Source organism: Crotalus tigris, unplaced genomic scaffold (genome assembly GCF_016545835.1).
Source record: "Crotalus tigris isolate CLP2741 ecotype Arizona unplaced genomic scaffold, ASM1654583v1 scf7180000020524.2783371122:307494, whole genome shotgun sequence".
Lineage (NCBI taxonomy): Eukaryota > Metazoa > Chordata > Lepidosauria > Squamata > Viperidae > Crotalus > Crotalus tigris.
Window position 1 is genome coordinate 248,567 of NW_024098060.1, and position 23,017 is coordinate 271,583.

Here is a 23,017-nt window from a genome sequence, read left to right on the forward strand (position 1 = left end):
AATGTATAAAAATATAGACCCAAAGTGTTGGAAATGTAAAATCAGAGAAGGAACATTTTATTACATGTGGTGGCTGTTCCCCAAAGCAAAAAATTATCGGGAACGAATAAGAGATTGGATACAGGGGATAACGGAGATACAAATGGATTTTAAACCAGAATTATTTCTTTTGGGCATAATAAATTTAAAGATGGAGAATATACACATATTGACTGCAGCTCGTATAGCATATCCTCAATGTTTGTTCCTACAAATGATATGATTATGTACAAAATCTTGGAATGCACAGAAATGATTAAACTTATGTTAGAATTAAAAGACAAGGGGGTGACAGAATTTTATGAAATTTGGAATAAATGTTATAATTGGCTAGAACAGAGAAAGGAAAAGACATAATTATTGATGTACATAAAATGTAAATAAGATGTAAAGAATGCTTAAAATGTATAGTACTGTTCTGTTAAAAGAAAAGATTTATGTTTATGTATTTTAAGTTTGTTTGGGTGTATGGTGTATGGTGAAAAATAATAAAAAAAATAAAAAAGAGAAAGTCTTTACATGAGCTCATCAACCAGTTCTTCAGATGGGTGCCTTGTGAAACCAACTGGATCCGATACCATGTAGAACTGAGAGAGTATCCCAGCCATTATGAAATCTCCTGGCAGAAAATACTTGTGCTTAATAAAGGGAAGTTTCCCCACAGAACATGCTTTAGTATGCAGAATATGGCATGTAGCTCCTGACAGTAACAGTGACAACATTGCCATCACTACCATGGAAAATTCCATCTTCTTCAAGAAAACACTTTTCACTACATATGAACCAGTTCTATCTGTAAGAATGAAACATAAGGGAAAAAACTCTCACTTATTAGAATAAATATTCTTTCTAAGAAAAAAGGTTGTTACGTCTCTAACATTCTGATCCCACAATTAACAGACCCTTTCAATCTTGAGCTATCCTTTGGTGCTGTGCCTGAGAATTCCTGAAAGAGTTGAGAAAAAAACCACATTAGTAAGATTTTTGGGGTAATTATAGGGGAAATCAGTGAATGTTTGGTGACGCTCCTTGGAGACTGTGGAGAAAGTAGAATGATGATATGTATGGGCTAGGTAAAAAAGAACTCATAACTGAAAACTATAAAAGAGATAGAGAAACATAATAAAAATTCAAATGAACAAATGCTAGTTCTGTAGCTGTAAACTTTAAATTCTCTGGAACAAAACAACTATCTGACCTTGACCTGTTAGGGCGTACATTAAAGCATGATTTTTTTTCCCAAAGAGCTAAAATGAAATTGACCCATAATGTTATAGGATCCCGCCCACCTTTATTTATCTTTTTGATAGGTCTTTAAGCACTTTGATTACTGTATTTGTAATGTAATTAAATCATGACATTTCTTTTTAAACTTTTTAATGGAAGCAGGCATGTGAGCTGTGTAGAGTCCTTTGGGATGGGAACAGTGTGTAATTCCAAGTGAATATGCAAATAATAAAGGAATACCGTTGGAAACAACTTTTTATTTGAGCCACATTTACAAAATGAATCGATCTCAAAATAGAATGTTCTAAGTTCTAGGGGGACCATATTTTTCAATACTGTTTTTATTGCAAAGTAAAAATATAGTTTGCCTCTTTTCACTCATTTTAAATGATTTTTTACTCCATATCCTCAAAATCACATGGTGTGAACCATATTTTTTTTGTCTGGCTTGATGAGTTACATGAGCCACCACCAATCAATTTATCCACCATTGATATTTTATAGCCCTGAAACAAATCTATTTATCAATCCTATATGGGAAATGAAAATAATAATAATAATCTACCAGTCACAGGACTCCTTCCTCATTAATTGTGAAATTTGATTGCTGCTACAAATGTTGCTCCTTTTATCATATACAAAACATAACCTGAATCAGTTTCTTTGTAGTAAAGAAATAATGGTCACTTGAAATTATTTATTTTTACTTTGTCCTTTACCAGTACATGTTTGACCACATGGACAAATAAATTGAAGAATATGATAATATACAAATACTAAAATAAGAAATTCACTTATTTATAAAAGTTAAATCCTTCCTTCCTTCCTTCCTTCCTTCCTTCCTTCCTTCCTTCCTTCCTTCCTTCCTTCCTTCCTTCCTTCCTTCCTTCCTTCCACCCTCTAGGACCCATCAAATACATCTTTCTAGCAAATAAAACACATACTATGCCACTTTTTTGAACTGATGATACCTTGTACTGGGAACATCACACAGTGAGGGCCAAAGGCAGCATCTCTTTGCCAATCACCACTGTCTGTAAATGTATGTAAATCAGAGAAAGAAGACAAACCAGAAAAAAACAGTGCTACCCACACTGATCCTCTGAGTTTATATAGAAGGGTAGAATGTTTGTTGGTTTTGAAAGCCACTTCGATCTAAAGAGGAGATGGCTTAGCTCATAGCCCCAAGGACCAATCCATTTTCTCAGGCTCAATAGATTCAAACTATTCCCAGACAGCCAGACTGCTCCACAGGCATTGCAGCAAAAAACATTGATCCCCTGAGTTTATATAGAAGGGTAGAATGTTTGTTGGTTTTGACAGCCACTCGGATCTAAAGAGGAGATGGATAGGGACCGATCCATTTTCTCAGGCTCAATAGAGTCAAACTATTCTCACATATCAAAGCCAGACTGCTCCATAGGCATTGGCCCCCTGGATCTGTGAACAAATTACAGCAACTTTGTCTGATAGATGCTAACATAATCAAGAGATGCATGCAGCAACTGAACAAGTGACAACTCTGTGCTACAATCCTCTCCATTTATCTCTTGATATTTAAATATTCTGCAATATCAATACATATTTAATTGTTTATGGATTGTCTCATTTAATATCCAATTGAAGTTATGATGTTATTGAAGGAGCATATTTCTTAGAGATCCTCATAGTTGTGCTCATTGCAGTTTCATGATCACAAAGTTAAAATTCAGATACTTGGTAATCAGGGCACAATCATTTATTTATTCATCACATTTTAAAACCAACCACATCCTTCACAGATGACTCTTGAGTGGTATACCAAGAAAATATTAATGTCTTGTAAACAGTATATAAAAATGGATAGTCGCAAGGGAGAAAAATGTTAAGGACTCTTTTTGCAAAATTTATTAACTTCTGATTCAGATTGAATCTTGACATCTATAAGTGACATAAAAACTAATTCAGAGGAACAGCCAGAAGAAAATTTGAATTTCAACAGTTCAGAATGTACAAGTGTGAGCACTCAGATATTGTTTGTAACATTTCATTGCAGTTAGCCAAAATATTCTACTGAAGTATTCTACTGTTCTTCTTTATAAGCAATTTTCCTAAAGGAGAAGAAAATTATTGCCACTTGCTAGAAAGTTCTAGGGCTTTTGATGATGATGGTGAAGCTATGTTCAGATTTATGTACCGGTTCCAGGTTCCAGAAACTGCAGCATGTAATGAACCTGAATTTTAGATTGGAGTAGGGGAAAGTTTGCATTGAATCAATGGGCAAATTGAACTCCATATTCACAAATTTTTCTTTGTTAATTGCTCCTTTGTATTCAAATCAGGTCTCAAAATAATGATGTAGCATTTGGGGAAAAATATGCAGCCCAGTAATCCGGCTGCAGAAGCCAAAATGGAAAAGATCTCCATAGCCACCATATATTTGCCCTTTGTGCTCAAGTAGGTGGGAACAAATGATATCCACACACTACAAAAGACCAACATGCTAAAGGTGATAAATTTGGCTTCATTAAAGCTGTCAGGTAAGCTCCTAGCTAGGTAGGCAACTGAGAAGCTAATAGCAGTCAAGAATCCCAGAAAACTAAGAATGGTATAAAACATGGTGGTTGAACCTTCATTACATTGTAAGACAATTTCCTCAGCCATAGAGTGCATGTCAGAATCTGGGAATGGGGGAGAGATTGCCAGCCATGCTAAACAGATCGTGAGTTGAGTCAAAGAGCAAGAAAGGACAATGGAAAGAGCCATCCTTTTCCCCACCCATTTCTGTATTTTGGAGCCTGGCTTTGTGGCCATGAAAGCAAGAACCACTATGGTTGTTTTACCCAAAATACAAGAAAGGGCTACGGAGAAAATAATACCAAAAGCAGTTTGACGCATAAGACATTTCACTTGATCAGGTTGCCCAAGGAAAAGGAAAGTGCAGAGGAAGGAGAGCAGAAGGGCAACGAGAAGGGTATAAGTGAGGTTCCTGTTGTTGGCTTTGACAATGGGGGTGTCCTGCTTTTTAATGAAGATTCCCAGCATCATAATGGTGACAACAGAAAAGAATAGACTAACAATGGACAAAGTGACTCCCAGTGGCTCATTGTAAGATAAGAAAGTAATTTTTTTTAGAATGCAAAGGGTCTGAGCCTTGTTTGGATATCGATCTTCTAAACATTGGAAGCAATCAACTGCATCTGGAATAAGAAAAGATAATAATAATAATAATAATAATAATAATAATAATAATAATAATAATAATAATAATAATAATAATAATAATAATGCAACACAACACCCCAGACTTAACAATTGTCGATAAGAAAGACAAAAAAGTCTGGATAGTGGACGTGGCAGTGCCTGGAGACAGCAGAATAGAAGAGAAAGAACTGGAGAAGATAACAAAATACAAAGACCTACAAATAGAAATAGAAAGACTGTGGCAAAAGCAAGCAAGGGTAGTACCAATAGTCATAGGCTCCTTGGGTGCAATCCCAAAACAACTGGAGCACCACTTGAACACCATTGGCATTGACAAATTCGCTATTAGTCAATTGCAAAAGGCGGCCTTACTAGGAACTGCTTCCATCCTGCGACGATATCTGTAATACCATCAAACATCCACATCTGCCTATCCCAGGTCCTGGGTAAGGACTCGATAGGTAGACAAAATGCCAAATCCAGTCTGAACATCTGGCTGACTGTGCGATGATCCATAATAATAATAATACCATCAAACATCCACATCTGCCTATCCCAGGTCCTGGGTAAGGACTCGATAGGTAGACAAAATGCCAAATCCAGTCTGAACATCTGGCTGACTGTGCGATGATCCATAATAATAATAATAATAGTAAAGTTGGAAGGGACCTTGGAGGTCATCTAGTCCAACCTCCTGCTCAGGCAGGAAACCCTACACCATTTCGGACAAATGGCTGTCCAGTCTCTTCTTAAAAACTTCCAGGGTTGAAGCATTTACTGCTTCTGGAGGCAGGTTGTTCCACTGGTTAATTGTTCTGACTGTCAGGAAATTTCTCCTTAGTTCTAGGTTGCTTCTCTCTTCGGTTAGTTTCCACCTGTTGCTTCTTGTCCTGCTTTCAGGTGCTTTGGAAAATAGCTTGACTGCCTCTTCTTTGGGGCAGCCCCTGAGATATTGGAATACTGCCAGTTTCTGCCAGATGATGGCCAGTTTCAACAAATAGTCAAGTAGCAGAACTGAATGTTAATTTAGCAAATTAATTTATTCCTAATTAAGCACGACCTGCTTGTATTTAGTTCCTGGCTATCAAGGAACTGTGGTGGGGAGAAAATGAAAAGCATTAAGTGGGAGGAAAGTATATATTACGTTGTATGATTATTTAATGGAGATAAACTCCTAATTCAGCAACTGCATACTAGCTCTATCCCTTTCCTTTAATACACACAAATTTCAGCATTAATTTAGAAACCATAATTGGAACCATCTAGAACAAATAAGATGAGAAGTTTATTTCTGAATTCTTTGAAATATATTTTCATTTTTGGTATTTATAAAGAAATATTATTGACTAAAAGCCTTTTGTAGGTAGTATAAATATTACCATTCTGAACCATGGTTACTGTTGTGTCCTGAGCCTGCAAAGGCAGTCTCGGGACATTGCAATGATCCCGGGTAGTTGGAAGCTGCCCGGGACCAGACTGGCTGGCGCCGGCTTCGCACGCATGCGAGAGGCACGGAGCGCGCCAAATGTTGCCATTCGGCCCAGGGAAGCGTTCTTAAGAGAAGCAGGGAGGCCTGTGAGCCTCAGAGCTGTAGTGGAGCAGAAGAGACTACAATAAAGGCTTCTTGACACTACGAGATGTTCTGTGCTTATTCGCCATTAAGCTGAAGACTCAACACTGGTGACGAAGGTGGGATGCCTTACAATTAATTAAGAAGAATTGTAAGCTTACTCAGGAGTCCTGAGAGCAGCTAGGAAGACGGCGTTAAATTCAGCACCTGCCTGCCAGTACAGCGTCGCTGGAGGTAAGCTGGCTGATAGACCCCTTCCTTACAAAAGGAGAAAATGGCGAAGATAGGGAGACTCTCTGAATTTGTTGTCACGCACCCAAAAAGGTGGGAGTCTTATGTGGCCAGAGTAGAAAACTATTTTAGAGTAAACCAAGTAAGAGAAGATGGCTTAAAGGCCGCTACCTTGCTGTGTGTTTGTGGTCAAGATGCATTTGAAATTGCTGAAAACTTAGCAGCCCCTGCACCTCTTGAATCTGTCACCTACACAGATTTTAAAAAAATTACTAAAAGAACATTTTCAGCCCAAGTTGTCTGTTATTGCATGGAGACATACTTTTGAACAAGGGATCAACGGGCTGGTGAATCAGCTAAAGAATACATTGCAGCTTTGAGAAGAGCAGCTAAGCCTTGTGAGTTTAAAGACTTAGAAGAAAGGCTGAGAAACAGATGTGTATGTGGGCTTAGAAACAGAGACTTGCAGCAGAGACTTTTTGCAAAGGAAGACATATCGTTCCAAGATGCCTTGAGAGAGGTTACTGCAGAAGAGGCAGCAGGTGGGGCAATCAAGAATATGAGGCCTATCAGAAGCACTCCAGAAGCTGTTTCCGTGCACCATAAGGGAGTCCAGGAGAGCTCGGAAGAGGATCCTGAAGAAGAGGTGGATCATCTCTACCCAGCCAAAGAAAGGAAGCAGAAGGAAGGCAAAGAAAAGTCTTCAGCTGTACCCAAGTGTTTTGGGTGTGGAGGTCGCCACAAGAGGACCGACTGCAGGTTCCGTTCTACAATCTATAGAGCATGTGGGAAGCAAGGCCACATAGCAGCTGTGTGTCTGGGCCGTCAGAAGGTACAACCCCGAGAAGAATTGCGCCTGAAAGGTACCAGGGTCCCCAGCCAAAACAGGGTGGGTTTCTGTGCTTCACGAAGAAGCATTTATAGGACAGGCACACACAAGCCACTCAAAAAGAAACTGTCACTTAAAGTGAAGTTGCAAGGAGTTCCATTGGTTATGGAACTAGACACTGGGTCTGCACTTTCAATTATTTCCATTCACACATTCAGAAAGATTTGCTCTAGCAGTGGGTTCCAGGCCAAGCTTAGGCCATCCAATATAGTTCTAACAGACTTTCAAAACTCCAAAGTGTGTGTTAAGGGGGAGGCCACCCTTAATGTACAATATAAGGATTTTGAAGGTCCATTAGATGTATTGGTAGTTGGGGGTGAGCGCACGAGTCTCATAGGACTCGATTGGTTTGAGGCCTTGGGAATACAAGTTACAGGGCTTAATAGTATGCAAACAGTAGGTCTACAAGAAGTCTGCAAAGAATTTGCAGATATCTTCAGCCCACAGCTGGGTACATACAAAGGGCCCCCAGTTTCCTTAAAGTTGGACCCCACTGTCACTCCTATCAAAGTAAAAGCAAGGAGAGTACCTTTTGCTTTAAAAGGAAAAATTGATGCTGAATTGGACAAATTGATTCAGCAAGGAGTCTTAGAACCTGTTGACTCCAGTCCTTGGGAAACTCCCATAGTCACGCCTCTTAAGGCTAATGGGGACATTCGCATCTGTGCAGATTACAAATGCACCCTAAATAAGGCATTGCAACAACATGCCTATCCTGTACCTGTAGTCAGCCATATTCTGGCTTCCCTCAAGGGGGGGCGTGTTTTTGCAAAGCTAGATTTAGCACAGGCTTATCAACAGTTATCTGTTGATGAAGCTGCTGCTGTAGCACAAACCATTGTAACACACAGGGGGGCATTCAAAGTCAAAAGACTACAATTTGGAGTAAATGTGGCTCCTGGAATTTTCCAAAGCGTAATGGAAAATACCTTGAGAGGTATACCAGGGGTTGCCCCTATTTTGATGATGTCTTAATTGCTGGAGATTCCACTCAAAATTTAGTTGAGAGATTGAGGGCTGTCTTGCTGCGGTTCCGGAAAACAGGCCTCAAGCTTAAAAAAAGACAAATGTAAAATTGGGGTGCCTTCTACAGATTTTCTGGGATTCAAAATTGATGCCACTGGCATTCATCCTGCTGAGTCTAAACTAAAGGATATTATGCAAGCTCCTAGGCCTAAGTCCAAAGCTGAACTACAAGCTTTTCTGGGCCTTTTGAATTTCTATAATGCTTTCATTCCTAACAAAGCTAATATAGCTGAACCACTTCATAGGCTTCTGGACAAACAGGCAGTGTGGCAGTGGTCACAAGCACATGAAGCAAGCTTCAATGAGGTTAAGGCCTTACTTACATCCAATAATGTGCTTGCACATTTTAATGTGATGCCTCCCCTTATGGGGTGGGAGCAGTACTTAGCCATCTAAGACCTGATGGAACTCAGGTTCCTGTTGCTTATTACTCCAGAACCTTGTCTTCTGCTGAGCGAAACTACGCTCAGATAGACAGGGAGGCCTTAGCTGTTGTTGTTGGAATTAAAAAATTCCATGATTTTTTATATGGCAGGCATTTCATGGTCTACACTGACCATAAGCCTTTGTTGCGGTTGTTTACTACAAACAAACAAACCCCCCATATCATCTTCCCTAGGATGCTGAGATGGTCCATCTTTCTGTCAGCCTATGATTTTTCTTTAGTTCACAAACCTGGCAAAGAAATGGGCCATGCTGGTGGCCTCAGTAAATTACCCTTACAAGTAGTGGAGGCTGATCCTGCCCCTGCCATCAACATTCTTTCCAGTCAGGCGCTGCCTGAGTCACCTTTAAATGCCAGGGATGTGGCTGCTGAATCAGCCACAGATCTTACACTCTCTTGTGTCTTATCCTGGGTTTTGTCTGGATGGCCAGAGAGTTGTCCAGGTACTGAGTTTCAGAGCTTCTGGCTTAAGAAACATGAGTTATCCACTTTTCAGGGTTGTCTGCTGTGGGGCAGCAGAGTTGTTATTCCTACCTCAATGAGATCTAGGGTCTTAGGTTCCCTTCATGAAGGCCATCCTGGCATTGTAAGAATGAAGGCGCTTGCGCGCAGCCATTTGTGGTGGCCTGGGTTAGACAAGGAAATTGAGGCTAAGGTGCATGCATGCCACCTTTGTCAGTGCTCACACCCAGAAATGCCCCAGGCTCCTGTACATAGATGGGAGGAAACACAGTCACCTTGGTCTAGGGTGCACATCTATTACGCTGGGCCCTTTCAGGGTCAATTCTTCTTGGTCCTAGTTGATAGCTATTCAAAGTGGCTTGAGGTTGTACCTGTCTCTTCAACCACCGCTGCCAAGACCATTCAAGTACTGAGGGGGATTTTTGCTGCACATGGGCTTCCGGATGTTTTGGTGTCTGACAATGGGCCTCAATTCACCTCTTCCGAATTCCAAGATTTCTTACAGGCCAACATGATTCGTCATGCCACCTCTGCACCATTCCACCCTTCCACCAATGGTATGGCTGAACTGATGGTCCGCATCACCAAGGATGCTTTAAAGAAACTGACCTATGGAGACTGGCACCACAGGTTGGCAGACTTTCTTCTTGCGTACAGCACCACACCTTTAACTTCTACTGGGAAAAGCTCAGCTGAACTTCGCTGGGGGCGCAAACTGATTACTAAACTTGACCGGTTGCACCCGGAAAGATTGCCTCCTAAGGCTACTCAACCCAGAGCACCGAGGTATCTGCAAGTGGGTGCCCCGGTATGGACCCGTAATTACGGGCCAGGTCACTTGTAGGTTCCTGCTGTAGTATGCAAAGTTACTCATCCCTTGTCGTACGAGGTATCGTTGGATGAAGGTCGTGTCCTTCGGCGATATATCGACCAGCTGCGTACAAGACTGGACTTACCCTCAGAAACTCCTGGGCCTTTTCCAGGGGGGGTGACCTCTATGGGCAAAGGGATGGGTGTTGGCAGCAGCCGGGCCCCAACAGAGAGGCCACCGACGGCCTTTTCCAAGATTCTGCAAGTGTTCCAAACAGGAATCCATGGGAACTAGGAAGCACACAGGCACCAGTGCCTACTCCAGCCAGGGAGTCACCCAGGGGGCATACTCATCATTCACCAATACCATTCAGTACTCCAGTCAGGGAGAATAACTGGGAGCATTCTAATAACTCAAACATTGCAAGAGAGCTGGCACATAAACAGTCTAGTTGGCCCAGTACTGCTGCTGTTTCCAGAAGGAGGCAGTCACACAGGGAGGTGGTCGGAGAGGCAAATCCAAATTCTGACACCTCCGGCACAGATGGGGGGGCAACTGAGTTTTGGGGAAATACTGAAACTCCAGACAGTCCCATTACGGGACTGGGGAGCGAAGGAATGCAGCCCCCTGATAGGTCCAGTGTGGGCCTGGGAGGCTCTACAGAGTTGCCTAACAGTGGCAGTTTATTAGAGGGGCCAGAGAGCCTGCAACTAGGCAGGTCAACCAGGTTATTGGGAGAACAAAGTCCTGGTCTGACGAGCCCGGTGGGCAAGCAAGCAGACCAGGCAATGGGGCACGGTCCATGGGGACCACCAGGGTCTGAAAGAGGGGACAACTTCATGTCATCCTCTGGGCAAAATGGAATTGGGGACTCTCAGGGTCTAAGGAAGTCACAGAGAGTCAAGAGATCTCCTAAGTACCTTGAGGACTTTGTAACTCTGCTGGCAAAGCAGAAACAGTGAGAGGGTGTCTGCTGTTGGGAACAATGGAAATACGGGCATTGGGTATTAATCCCCAGAACAATAGCCCGGTACCATTTGGAGCATGGGTTGGCACACCACGCTCGTGTTGAGGTTGCATGTAACTATTCATATAGTTTATTAGTCTTAGCTGGGGGGGAAGGGGTGTTGTGTCCTGAGCCTGCAAAGGCAGGCTCGGGACATTGCAATGGTCCCGGGCAGTTGCAAGCTGCCTGGGACCAGACTGGCTGGCGCCGGCTTCGCGCACATGCGCAAGGTGCAGAGCGCACCAAATGTTGCCATTCGGCCCAGGGAAGCGTTCTTAAGAGAAGCAGAGAGGCTTGCGAGCCTCAGAGCTGTAATGGAGCAGAAGAGACTACAATAAAGGCTTCTTGACACTACGAGATGTTCTGTGCTTATTCGCCATTAAGCTGAGGACTCAACAATTACGAAAATTGAATACTCTTGCACAGGACCACTCTTACCCATCTGGTTTGAAATTTCCCCTTTTGCACATGGAAGGCAATCATAACAGCAAAATGGCTTCCCTTCTATTTTCATCTTCCTGTATCCTGGATAGCAATTGTCATTGCATACAGAAAGCGGTTGGACCTATCAAAAAGTGAAAGCAGGATTTATTGCAAGGCACACATTTTTTTCTAGAAAAGTCTATTTCAGAATGGATTTTACTTTTAAATAATAAATGTTGGATGTGGGTGTTCCAAAATCTCCTTGCTTTAGAGAAATTATACTGAATTACAGGTAAGGAGACCTAGAATCAAAAGTGAAGGAAGGTACCCTAAGAATTGGAGAGGTGAAGATGGCATCATTTCACTAGGTGAAAGTCAAGATCCAGAAGAGTTGTTTATCTTATATAAATTAGCTGGAAATAGAGAATTATATATTTTCCTTGAGTTTTAATTTCTTTCTCTCCTTTTGCCCCCAAATGCCCAGGGGTTCTGTCTGAACTAGAGTTAACATGATCATTGATATGGGATTCCCCATTTCTTTTTGCTTCCCAGCCATGTCAGGAAAGTAAACACCATGTAGGATACGACCAGGTTGAGCCTGAGGGTGCAGTCAAAGCATAAACAATCTGGGGTCCCTTTGTACACAAAAGAGACATAAGTACCACCTCCAATTGAAGTCCTGTTGACTCTTACCTTGTGCCAAATTGCCTTGGCAGTTAGTAGATCACATTCTTGCTCATAGCTAGCATGAAATAAACTTTTATTACTTTTCAAATCTATCTTTGTTCCTGATTTTTTTTCCCCTTACACAACAATTGCCTTCATTCAGTGGATCATATCTTTCAAGTATTGGTGGAAAAAGAAGAAAATTAGGAGCAACAGTTTTATCCTTCTTTATTGAATAGGTAAAGATAGACACTATGCAGAAGATGTAGAGAAGATATTAACACTAGAAAAGAAACCAACAACAACTTTAAAAAGAAATTGAAGGAGTGGGATATTTCAGTGGCTATTGTGACAAGTCAATCCGTTCAAATGATTGAATTATTTCCAAATAAGGTCTCTGAGGAGAAGCAAGAAACAAAATATAGATAGTTGCAAATGATTTTCAGAGCACTAAGAACAACACAATGGAATGAGAAGAAAGAAGAACAAGTCAATCATTCCTGGATCTAATAGAGACTGCTTCCCAGATACAATGATTAGCAAATGGAAACTGTCAAACTCGGGCTAGACTATTCAAAGAAAGGAAAGACTAGAGAAGAAATACTATGTTTGACAAGGCTGAAGAAGAATAAGAGGACAATGGATTAGCTGAAATTACGAGATCAAAGCAAATTCTTAAATATCTATGGAGTGAGGAGTTATTATATCAAAATGATGAGCATATATCCATATGGTGATTATGGTTTTAACAATAATAATATTGTATAAACATGATTCCTCCTTTAAAATTAAAAATAATTTCATCTTGCATGGAAGCTGGAAATACAACTTGAATAAAATCAGTGTCACTGTTTGGAATTTAGTTATGGATTTTCTAAAAATACCATCTTGTATTGTGGAACTTCTGCAGCATATACAATACAGTCATTAAACTGTATAATTTAAACTCAGCCAACCTTGAAATCCTAGCAAGAGTAGACAGCATCTATTGAATTATATTCTACTAAAATTATAATGATTTGATGAAGAGATGTCACAAAATTATTTTAACACTTGCCATAAAGAGATTTCAGTCTCTGCATTTCAAAATTGCTGCTCATTATTTCTTCAAGTTGGCAGTCTTCAGTCTGACAATCTGAAGGACAAGTTCAAATCTATATTACTATAGTAATTATATTATATTATCATAGTAATATAATCTATATTACTATATTACAGGGAAGGGAAAAATGCATATTGTAGTTTGAAATCTGAGCAGGAAATACCTGGTTAAACATGGCAGGCCAGATGATGTCTTCTGTAGAAATGACAAATAGATTATCTGAAGAAGCTGTTTGGTCGATCTTTCCAACTTTGACTTTGACAAAGCTCTTGTTTGGGAAGGTGACCCAGTTGATAATGTCAAATCCAGTGTTCAAGTCTCCATTTTCATTAAAGGAGACTTTTTGTCCTGCAGTGTTATTAAAAGAGATGGTTCTCAAATAGTGATGGAGCTAAACAAAAAATTAATGGAAAAAAGGAAGAAAGGAAGAAAGAAAGAAAGGAAGGAAGGAAGGAAGGAAGGAAGGAAGGAAGGAAGGAAGAGGAGGAGGAAGAGGAGGAGGAGGAGGAGGAGGAGGGGAGGGAGGGAGGGAGGGAAGATACCAGTGGTATTAGGCTATGGATCATCCATTTAATATAATTGAGCACATTAATAGAATTAGTATTGCACAAACACTCATCTTGTTTCTTCTCTGCCACAGATGTTTGAACCTCTGAGAATCACACAGATTCTGTAGCATCTAAACCTTTTTCTCCATATTGTTATAGTTTTTTTATCTATTCACAATTGCAAAACTTTTCAAATTTTGGAAGGATGAGGAAAATGGAGAGATAGTAGACACTCCTATCACTCCAATATTCTCATTGGCCTTATACTTTGTTCTGCAGCTCTTTGATTAGAACAAGATTAATAGGAAATCTTTATGCATTCTCTAATTACCTGCCAGGCATTTTGAGTCAAAAATGTTTCTCTCCCAGCTTTTAGTGTCCTCTGTTTAAATGTGGGGGAAAGCATGACTTGTAAAACATGTGCCACAGCATAAACTGCATTATAGATGCTGTAACTCTGCCCAGTCATGGTGGTATCAAACACAGACTTAGGTACATTCTCAAACTTCTCTTCTCCAGTGCACAGCTTACCATCATCTACCAATGCATGAGCAAAGGTGCAATCAAAAACCTGTTTCCAAAACACTCTCATTAATTGGTCTTCCTCTCCTGAAGTTGGCTTTGTCATCTGAAGAAATTTACTGAATCCAGGGATCTCCTTGGAAGAGACTTCAAAAGTTATAGCACCGTGGAAAGAATCCATAGTCAACATTTTGAGAAGGGAAAATGATGTAAATTCCATTTGAGCTGGCATTATCCAAACTTTATCTTTTCTCTTGACTGGTTTCTCTACCGTTTCTTCAAAGTAGGGCAAAAGTAAAATAGTGATAGTGTAATGGTTTTCACAGTATAGAATTATCACATTGGCAGTACTTTTCATGATAATAATATATAGTTTACGGAAATCATTAAGTATACTTTGAACATAATTGATAAATGTTGGCTGGGCTGTCTCTTCCATGAAGTCAAAACAGATTCCTTTCTGGGAAAACAAATTAACAGCATTTTCTATGAACTTTTCATCACTCTTTTCAAGTTGGAAAATCAGTCCAACCCATGTCCACTTTAAATACAACAGCAGCTGGAGAAGACCCATAATCTCTTGATCACCATTTGGGAAAAATTGATGAAAGAAAACACTTTGTGTCTTGCTCTGTATTGATGGAGAATATCCATAAATGAGCTAAACATTGGGGAAAGAGGGAACATGGTTTTCCAAAATGAAATACTCATTATTTTTAAAAATGCTGTTCTTAATTTATTTTGTTTGTTGCAAATATTGAAAGATATCTAATCAATTTCAGAAACAAATGTGGAATTTTTATACAACAGCTGTTACTGTAATATAAGTTCAAAGTGAGAAACATCTGTTGTAGAATTGAAAGATTTGAGTCAGCTCTTTCCAGGAAAGGGAAGTTTATTGCGCAGGTTCAGAGAGCCATCATGGCTAAAGAATCTGAACACAGACTGTACATTGATGACCATTTTTATAATCCTTCAGGCGGGGGTTATTTCCTGAGCAGGTCACATTCCATACCACATTCTATAGGTCCTTTTCTAACATAGGAAAACTACTAGACAGATCTATAATCGATAGCTCTTCGTTTACATTGGAATGCTTTTAGCAATCAGCAATATATCAAGTGTTAAGCAGTTTAGTTACACCATGTGACAGGCAGTTAGTAATATATCATGTGCAGAGCTGGGAACAGGATGTCTGGCCATCCTAAATTTAAGAGTTGTCTAGTAAGCAAAACAAACCTCCCTTTCACACACAATCTTTGGTGGGCCATCTGCTTTTTACCCACATTCGTTGTCAGACCATTAATATTTTTCCAGGTACCACTTTACATCAAATATATATTAATTCAGGAAATATTATAGTGAAAATCAACCACATGTTTTAAGGTCTAATGTCATGGTTCCGATAGATGAAACCTATCAAAAGAACTTCAAGGAAAAAAATTCTTCCTTATTCAGGAAACAAAGTATTGGCACTACATAGTTGAACCCAAAAACTAAATTCCCTTCCCCCCACACAAAATAACAAAGTGCAATTCCCACCCCCAATAAGCTGTCGTAAATCACATTCTCCAATTAGCCTAAAACATGTGCTTTCTCCCCAGTTCCTCAGCCCGCCAAAACATTATCAGTTTGTTCTTGGGTTCCCACAAAGTAAAGTTATTATTATGGCTAGCTGAGCTCAAGCATTCATCCCACCCACCCCCTTCTGCACCTGATTTCTAAATACCAGAAAAAGCATGTTAAAAGCAAAGAGAAAATGGCTGCAATTTTCATCAGTTGTCAGAGCGTGAACATCCAATGTTTACAGCGTTGACATCTAAATCTTCTAGGTTCTGATTGAGGAAGGAAATCCATACACATATATCACCATTTTTCTCCTCATAGGAAATGGAAGACATTTCAAGAAATGAAGTAATGATGGGATGAAGGTGAAATAGGATGAGTAATTGAAGAACATCGTTTCAGCTATTTATCTTTTAGTTCTAGTATTTTTGCTAAGTACTTGATGCATTTTACAGTGGGATGAGCTATAAGGGAATTAATGGTGAAATAAATATTTTATTTGAATTTCATATTGATTCATTTGTAATACATAGGTTAATTTTTTGTTACTTGAGTCATCATGAAAAATTCATGGAGAGGAAGGAAGGAAGGAAGGAAGGAAGGAAGGAAGGAAGGAAGGAAGGAAGGAAGGAAGTATATTCTGCAATATAAAGATCAAGATAAATATTCCCTTTACTTCATCAAGTCCATGAATCCTTTACTTCATTATTAAACATGGTAAGAAAATGGATGCATGAAATGAACTGATATTTCTTTAGAGTGCATTAATAAATAATTCAAGGAATTCAATTGATTAATATTCATATTGATGAATAAATCTAGCAGAGTAGCAAAACGTATCCATCTCATCTGCAAATTTGGGTTGCCACTTTATTTCCAATTCACAAAATGTAATATAAAAGGGGAAAAAAAGATTATTTGTTGTTTTTTAGTTTGTAAAAGTAAAAAGGAGGGAGCATTTTTAGACTTGCAAGATTCTTTATGGGAACTTTACAATAGAAGATTTCAGGATTTTGTTTTTTAGTCTGCATAATCTTGAAAGGCTGACGTCAATCTTGAAAATTGGATAGTATTCTCTCTCCTGCCTTTATGTTCCAAAGAATGAAGTATGTTAGGCCCAGATTATATTTATCAGAGTGTTGTAATTGCCTGCAGCTCTTTCTCCTGCCTTTCAAGGTTGTTCTTATAGTCCACTAAAACTTTGTTCAAGAACAAATCTTACCTGAGGCATCTTGTAGACATTCAAAATGTTTGCCATGAAAGGAAAGATGGAAGAGTTAGGTCCTGCAATGACACAAACCACCCAATCCTTGACATCACACTTGTAGTTGGGCATGAATCTGCCCTGTGTTGAAACAAGCTCCATAGAAGCCAGGTTAGTCCATCTCGCCATGAAATAACTATTAGAGATTTGAAGACCCAGACTGATGTTGGATAATATGTTATTGTTTTCATTTATCTCCTTTATAGCAAAAACCAAGGCTAGGATATGTTGATAGTTCTGTAGAAAATATCTGTAATGAGAGATATATTATAAATCATATTTCTCCTCCTGAAAAATGACATCACAGAACCACCAATATTGTGATGGATGGATATGAAAACTGATGACATAATTTTATAGTAATGGAAATACTTTGCAAAGATTTTTTCATAGTGTCTAAAAATGTGGTTTTTGATGAAATGGAAAATGCTCCTGGGAAATATGTGTATGTGTATATATGTACGAAAACAAATATATATATTTATTTATATAAAATTATTTATAATGAATAAAAAGAAACATAACATTCTGCCTGGAACAACTGTTATCTATATCTATCTATATCTATATCTATATCTATATCTATATCTATATCTATATCTATATCTATATCTATATCTATATCTATATCTATATCTCTGTCTCTGTCTCTATCTCTATCTATCTATCTATCTATCTATCTATCTATCTATCTATCTATCTATCTAGATATAGATATATACCTTTAATATAGATAGATAGATAGATAGATAGATAGATAGATAGATAGATAGATAGATAGATAGATAGATAGATAGATAGATAGATAGATATAGATATAGATATATTACAGTTGTTCCAGGCAGAATGTTATGTTTCTTTTTATTCATTATAAACAATTCTCACTAAGAAACAGATGAATTGCTTGAAAGAACATTAATAATCCTATTAAAACATATCAGTAACTCTTAGGCATACTATAAGTTATACCCAGTTAGTTACAAAGGGTAATTTGAGAGTAGAGCATTTAAAGAGTAAGAAAATGGGGAAATCACTGAGTTGAGAGCTGTTATAAGTGTCTTTGTATAAAATATTTATTTGTCCAGTAAGAAATATCAGTGTAATCAATCTACATTGGTTTTAGAATGAAGGAACTAACAGCAAGAAACAAAACAAATAATTTGTGCTGCAAGTAATACGTGTAATCAGCTATGCTCAGCCAACCTATTGGAAAAAGTTATATGGTTTAAGATATGCTACAGGTAAGTGAAAGTCTTTACACAATCTCATCAACCAGATGTTCAGATGGGTGCCTTGTGAAACCAACTCGATCTGATATCATGTAGAATTGAGATAGTATCCCAGCCACTATGAAATCCCCTGGCCGAAAATACTTGTGCTTAATAAGGGAAAGTTTCTCCATAGCACATGCTTTAGTACAAAGAATAAGGCATGTAACTCCTGACAGTAACATTGACAATGTTGCCATCACTGCCATGGAAAATATCATCTTCTTCAAGAAAATGTTTGTCACCACATATGAACCAGGTCCACCTGCAACACTGAAACATAAGGGGGAAAAAAATCCTCCCACTGATTAGAATAGCCTCTATAAATATTCTTTCCCAAATAGCAAATTGCTGCAGCTCTAACATTTTGGTTGCACAATTAACAATTCTTTTCATCAACCCTGAGCTGTTCTTGGGTAATTGTCCCTTGAAATTCCTCAATGATTTGAGAAGAATCTACTTTACAGATATTCCTTAGGTAATTATAGGGGAAATCAATGGACAGTCAGTGACGCTCCTTTGAGGTTTTGAGTAGAAATCAGAATGATGATATTTATGGACTAAGAAAAGGTACTCATAGCTGCAAACTGTATGGGAGCTAGAGGGGAAAAAAAAAGAAAATGTAAATGCAAATGAACAAATGCTAGTTCTGTAGCTGTAAACTTTTCATTCTGTGGAACAATACAACTACCCAACTTTCTCATTAGGAAGCACATTAAAGGGTGACTTTTCCAAAAAGCCAAAGAGAAATGGACCCATCATATTATAGGATCACACTCACATTTTTTATTGTTTTGAGGTCTTTAAGCACTTTGGTTATTGTTATGATATTTCTTTTTAACATTCACAAGGGAGTTAATTTGTAAGCTGCTCAGATTCCTTTGGTTTGGGAGCAGTGTGTAATGCCTAGTGAGCAACCAGATAAAAAGGAATAACATTGGAGACAAGTTTTTGATTGATCCACCTTTAGAGAGTGAATCAATTTCAGAAGAGAAAGTTCTTAATATTAAGAGGAATATAGTTTTGAACACTGTTTTTATTGAAAACTAAATTATAAATAGTAAAAATATAACTAGGCTTTTTTCATTTGTTTCAAATGGTTTTTAATCTGTCTCCTCAAAGTCTCCTGATCTGGACCATATTTTTGTGTCTGTGTTTGTTTGTGTGTGTGATGACTGACACGATCCTTTACCTGATTTAACCAATTATCCACCATTGATATTTTATAGCCCTGCAACAAATCTTTTTGATCACAAAAATGGGAAATGGGAAATCAATTAGAGCACTCCTTCCTCTTTAATTGTGAAATAACTTTAGGAAGTCCATTTATTTATAAATGTTAAATCCTTCCTTCCTTCCTTCCTTTCTTTCTTTCTCAGGACTCATAGGATGCTACTTCTGTATATCGATTATATCTGATCACATGACAACCAAAGCAGACTCATCTAGATATTTAAGAGGAATCAAAAGAGTATGGATACTGCAGAACATCACACAGTAGTAGCAGTGGTGGGATTCAAATATGTGAACAACCGGTTCTTTGTGTGGATGCCACTTCCAGAAAAGTCCATTCTGGGCCTGGGCAATAAAAAATTAGCTACCGAACTGGTGCAAACTGGCTGAATCCCACCACTGAGTAGTAGCCCAGGGAAAGATCTCTCCCCAAATCACAATGGGGAAAAGGTGGCAAAGTGGCATAACACAATGCTGCCCAATTCACAGACCTAAGGATCTATCCACTTCCTCAGGCACAATGGGTTCAACCTATTCCCAAATATTGGAGCAAGACTCCTCCACAGGCACCCCCACCTGGACCTGCAATAAGGCCGACTCCAACTGTGAACGTATTTCAGCAATTTTGTGTGATAGATGCTAACAAATAATTTCACATGCCCACACAAGGATTTCTCTGGATTTCCTATACCCAGGAGTACATTTGTCACCCCCAAACAGGGCTACAGAATTATATATGCAGATGCAATAAGAGTGGTGGAAAATTGGCACTGTGTCATCATTTCTGCCACAATGTAAGACTTAGTAACAGCCCCAGCTCATATTTGGTTGAGTTTGTCATTTGTGAAGTCCCAGTTATGATCTTGATATCTCTTGTTTCACCTCCCTTAATTCTTCAGTGAAGCATGGGATAGGATTAGTTCTGCGAGAAAGGATAGGTTGCATGGGTGCAATTTGATTCAAAGCCTCATCTTTGAATCTGATTCCAAAGAGTGAACAATGCTTCAGATGGACAATGCAGCAGGAACATCCCCCAACTCTCCCTGATATCCATCCAGATCTATAAGTGTACATGGGGTGGAACAATATAATGGGCTCATTCTCCCTGAAGCGGATATTGGGGGGTAGAGAATTTCATAGTATACAATTTCTGTTCAGGCTCTGAATGACCCCGGATAGACCTTTGATTGTCATGGTGTTCTTCCATGACCTATGAAAGTCATGGTGTGACTTTTGACCCACATTGTACCCCACTCTTAGAGAAGGCCAGTTGAAGTCTGCTGTGGAGAAGTGAAATGGATTCAAGGTGATCAGACAGAGAAGTTGCTCTTAATTAATATTTAAAAGGTTAGGAAAGGGTTTTAAAGGTGCTAGACCAGTGGTTCTCAACCTTTTTAATGCCGCGACCCCCACCCGGTCGTAAGTCGAGGACTACTCAGCTGGTGCAGCACCGTTTGCAGAATGGGACTTTTGGTGGGCTCAGCAGGGCAGAGACAGCCTGGACAATTCCTATTGGCTTTTGAAAGCCAATAGATTTAGACTCTATTCAAGAGAGTCTATTCTATTGGCTTTCAAAAGCCAATAGAATAAAAGGGAGTAGCATAGCTAAGGAAAAGGGCAAAAAAAAAAAAAGGCGGACTGCATCCAAATGGGGTCCTGACCCACAGATTGAGAACCACTGTGCTAGACAGTCCCATAGTTGTGTGCTCCTTTATACCCACAAGCAAGGCTGCTGAGCCTTCTTTTCATGCCTTTCCAGAGGTCAGGAGAATGAGGGTCCTCCTCACTTACGGAGGGACAATATTCCACAGGGTGGGGGCAACAACAAAGAAAGCTCTCTCTGTCTCTGTCTCTCTGTCTCTCTCTCTTTCTCTGTCTCTCTCTGTTTCTCTCTCTGTCTCTAACTCTCACTGTCTCTCTCTCTCTCTGTGTCTCTCTCTCTCTCTCTCTCTTTCTGAGTGGGGGAAGAGGACTGGCAGACCAAGGGCAGGAGAGAGCCAGCCCAATAAGATTGTGTGTCAGCTTGTCGGAGAACAGCGTGAAGCCAGCTTGCCAGATGAGCAGAAGATCAGAGAGAGGGAGAGAGGGAGGGAGACAAAGAGAGGGAGAGAGAGAGAGAGGGAGAGAGAGAGAGAGAGAGAGAGAACTCATGCACAGCAGCCTCTATTTCTTTTAAATTAAACTCTTCAATCAATCGTGCGCGCACACAAGTTTTGCAGCTCCCACTGTTTTCTTTTCTCTGGGAAACGGGTCCAAGTGGCTCTTTGAGTGTTTAAGGCTGCCGAGACCTGGTCTAGACTCTCCTGGTGGGTTTATCAAAAACATCCCAACATCATGCTGTAATTCCAGATTAGCTGGGTGGCGTATAAATTGAATTAATAAATAAAAGTCACACTGTGTCTGCCTTTTCCTTTAGTTTGTCTGAAAATATGGCCGGTCAAAGGTATATGAGCTATGGTTCTGCTTATGCTCAGGAAGCTGCCAATTATTTTGGCTGGGAGCACAGTGTACACTGCAGTTGTGTGCAAATTTAATACATTTATGCTTTTAGCTTCAAAGGGATTTGGTTGCTTTAGGTGAGCTAGATTTTGGTTACAACAAATCTTTGCATTCTGCAGTTACAGTGCAATTCTGAGAAAAGATTGATTTACCTTATAGGGTTGCCAACAGGTATAGTGAAGTCACCAATGCACTCCACAAAGCTTCTATCATTTTCTCCGGATTTGAAGAGATATGGAGCCATAAATGACAATAGCAGTTGGGACACATATGTGAAAACATTCAGTCTCAGTTTACACTCCCTGTGTCAATTTCACAGAAATCCAAACAAGAGTTAAAATGACAATTTTCCTCCATTGGCCAATTTCTTCATATTAATTTCCCCTGATGGAAAATAACAACAACAACAACAACAACAACAACAACAACAACAACAACAATAATAATAATAATAATAATAATAATAATAATAATAATAACAATAAAGGCAATCAACACCTGGGCAATTCCAGTCATTAGATACACAGCTGGAATAGTGGATTGGACTCAAGTAGAACTAATAGCAATGGATAGGAAGACCAGAAAAATAATGACAATGAATCATGCCCTTCATCCACGCAGTGACATTGACAGACTTTATCTACCAAGGCAAATAGGTGGGCATGGAATGCTGCAAGTACATCAGATGGTTGAAGAAGAAAAAATGGCTTTGGAAGAATATCTGAAGGACAGTGATGAAGATGCACTGAAATTAGTATATCAGGAAGGCTTACTGACTACTGGAGAGACCAAACTGGCCTACAAGAAAGACCAAATGAAGAACAGAATAGAGGCATGGGAAGACAAAGCACTACATGGCCAATACATTAAAAAATAACTGGGAAAGCAGATAATAACAAGACCTGGCAATGGCTACGAGCAGGAAAATTGAAGAAAGAGACCAAGGGACTAATTCTGGCTGCACAAGACCAAGCCTTAAGGACAAATGCATATAAAGTCAAAATTGAGAAGACAGCAACAGACAGTAAGTGCCGCCT

At 39.3% G+C, this 23,017-nt stretch overlaps 1 protein-coding gene across 1 annotated transcript; it reads right to left on the reverse strand.

Annotated features, from left to right (window-relative positions):
- Positions 1-3,543: 3,543 nt before the first annotated feature.
- LOC120318905 (vomeronasal type-2 receptor 26-like) lies at positions 3,544-22,224 on the reverse strand. Its single transcript, XM_039367055.1, has 6 exons — positions 22,133-22,224; positions 16,939-17,230; positions 13,960-14,610; positions 13,244-13,471; positions 11,328-11,454; positions 3,544-4,445 (listed from the first exon to the last, which is right to left on the reverse strand). Exons 1-6 carry the CDS (start codon positions 22,222-22,224, stop codon positions 3,544-3,546), a joined length of 2,292 nt encoding a protein of 763 aa, XP_039222989.1.
- Positions 22,225-23,017: the final 793 nt, after the last annotated feature.

Coding starts and splice junctions, on each gene's coding strand:
- LOC120318905 (XM_039367055.1), bottom strand. CDS start 22,224: ATGGCTCCATATCTCTTCAAATCCGGAGAAAATGATAGAAGCTTTGTG. Junction 13,472..13,959: donor TGACTCAAAATGCCTGGCAG/GTAATTAGAGAA, acceptor TTTTTTGTTTAG/CTCCATCACTATTTGAGAAC. Junction 4,446..11,327: donor GGAAATTTCAAACCAGATGG/GTAAGAGTGGTC, acceptor TTCTTATTCCAG/ATGCAGTTGATTGCTTCCAA.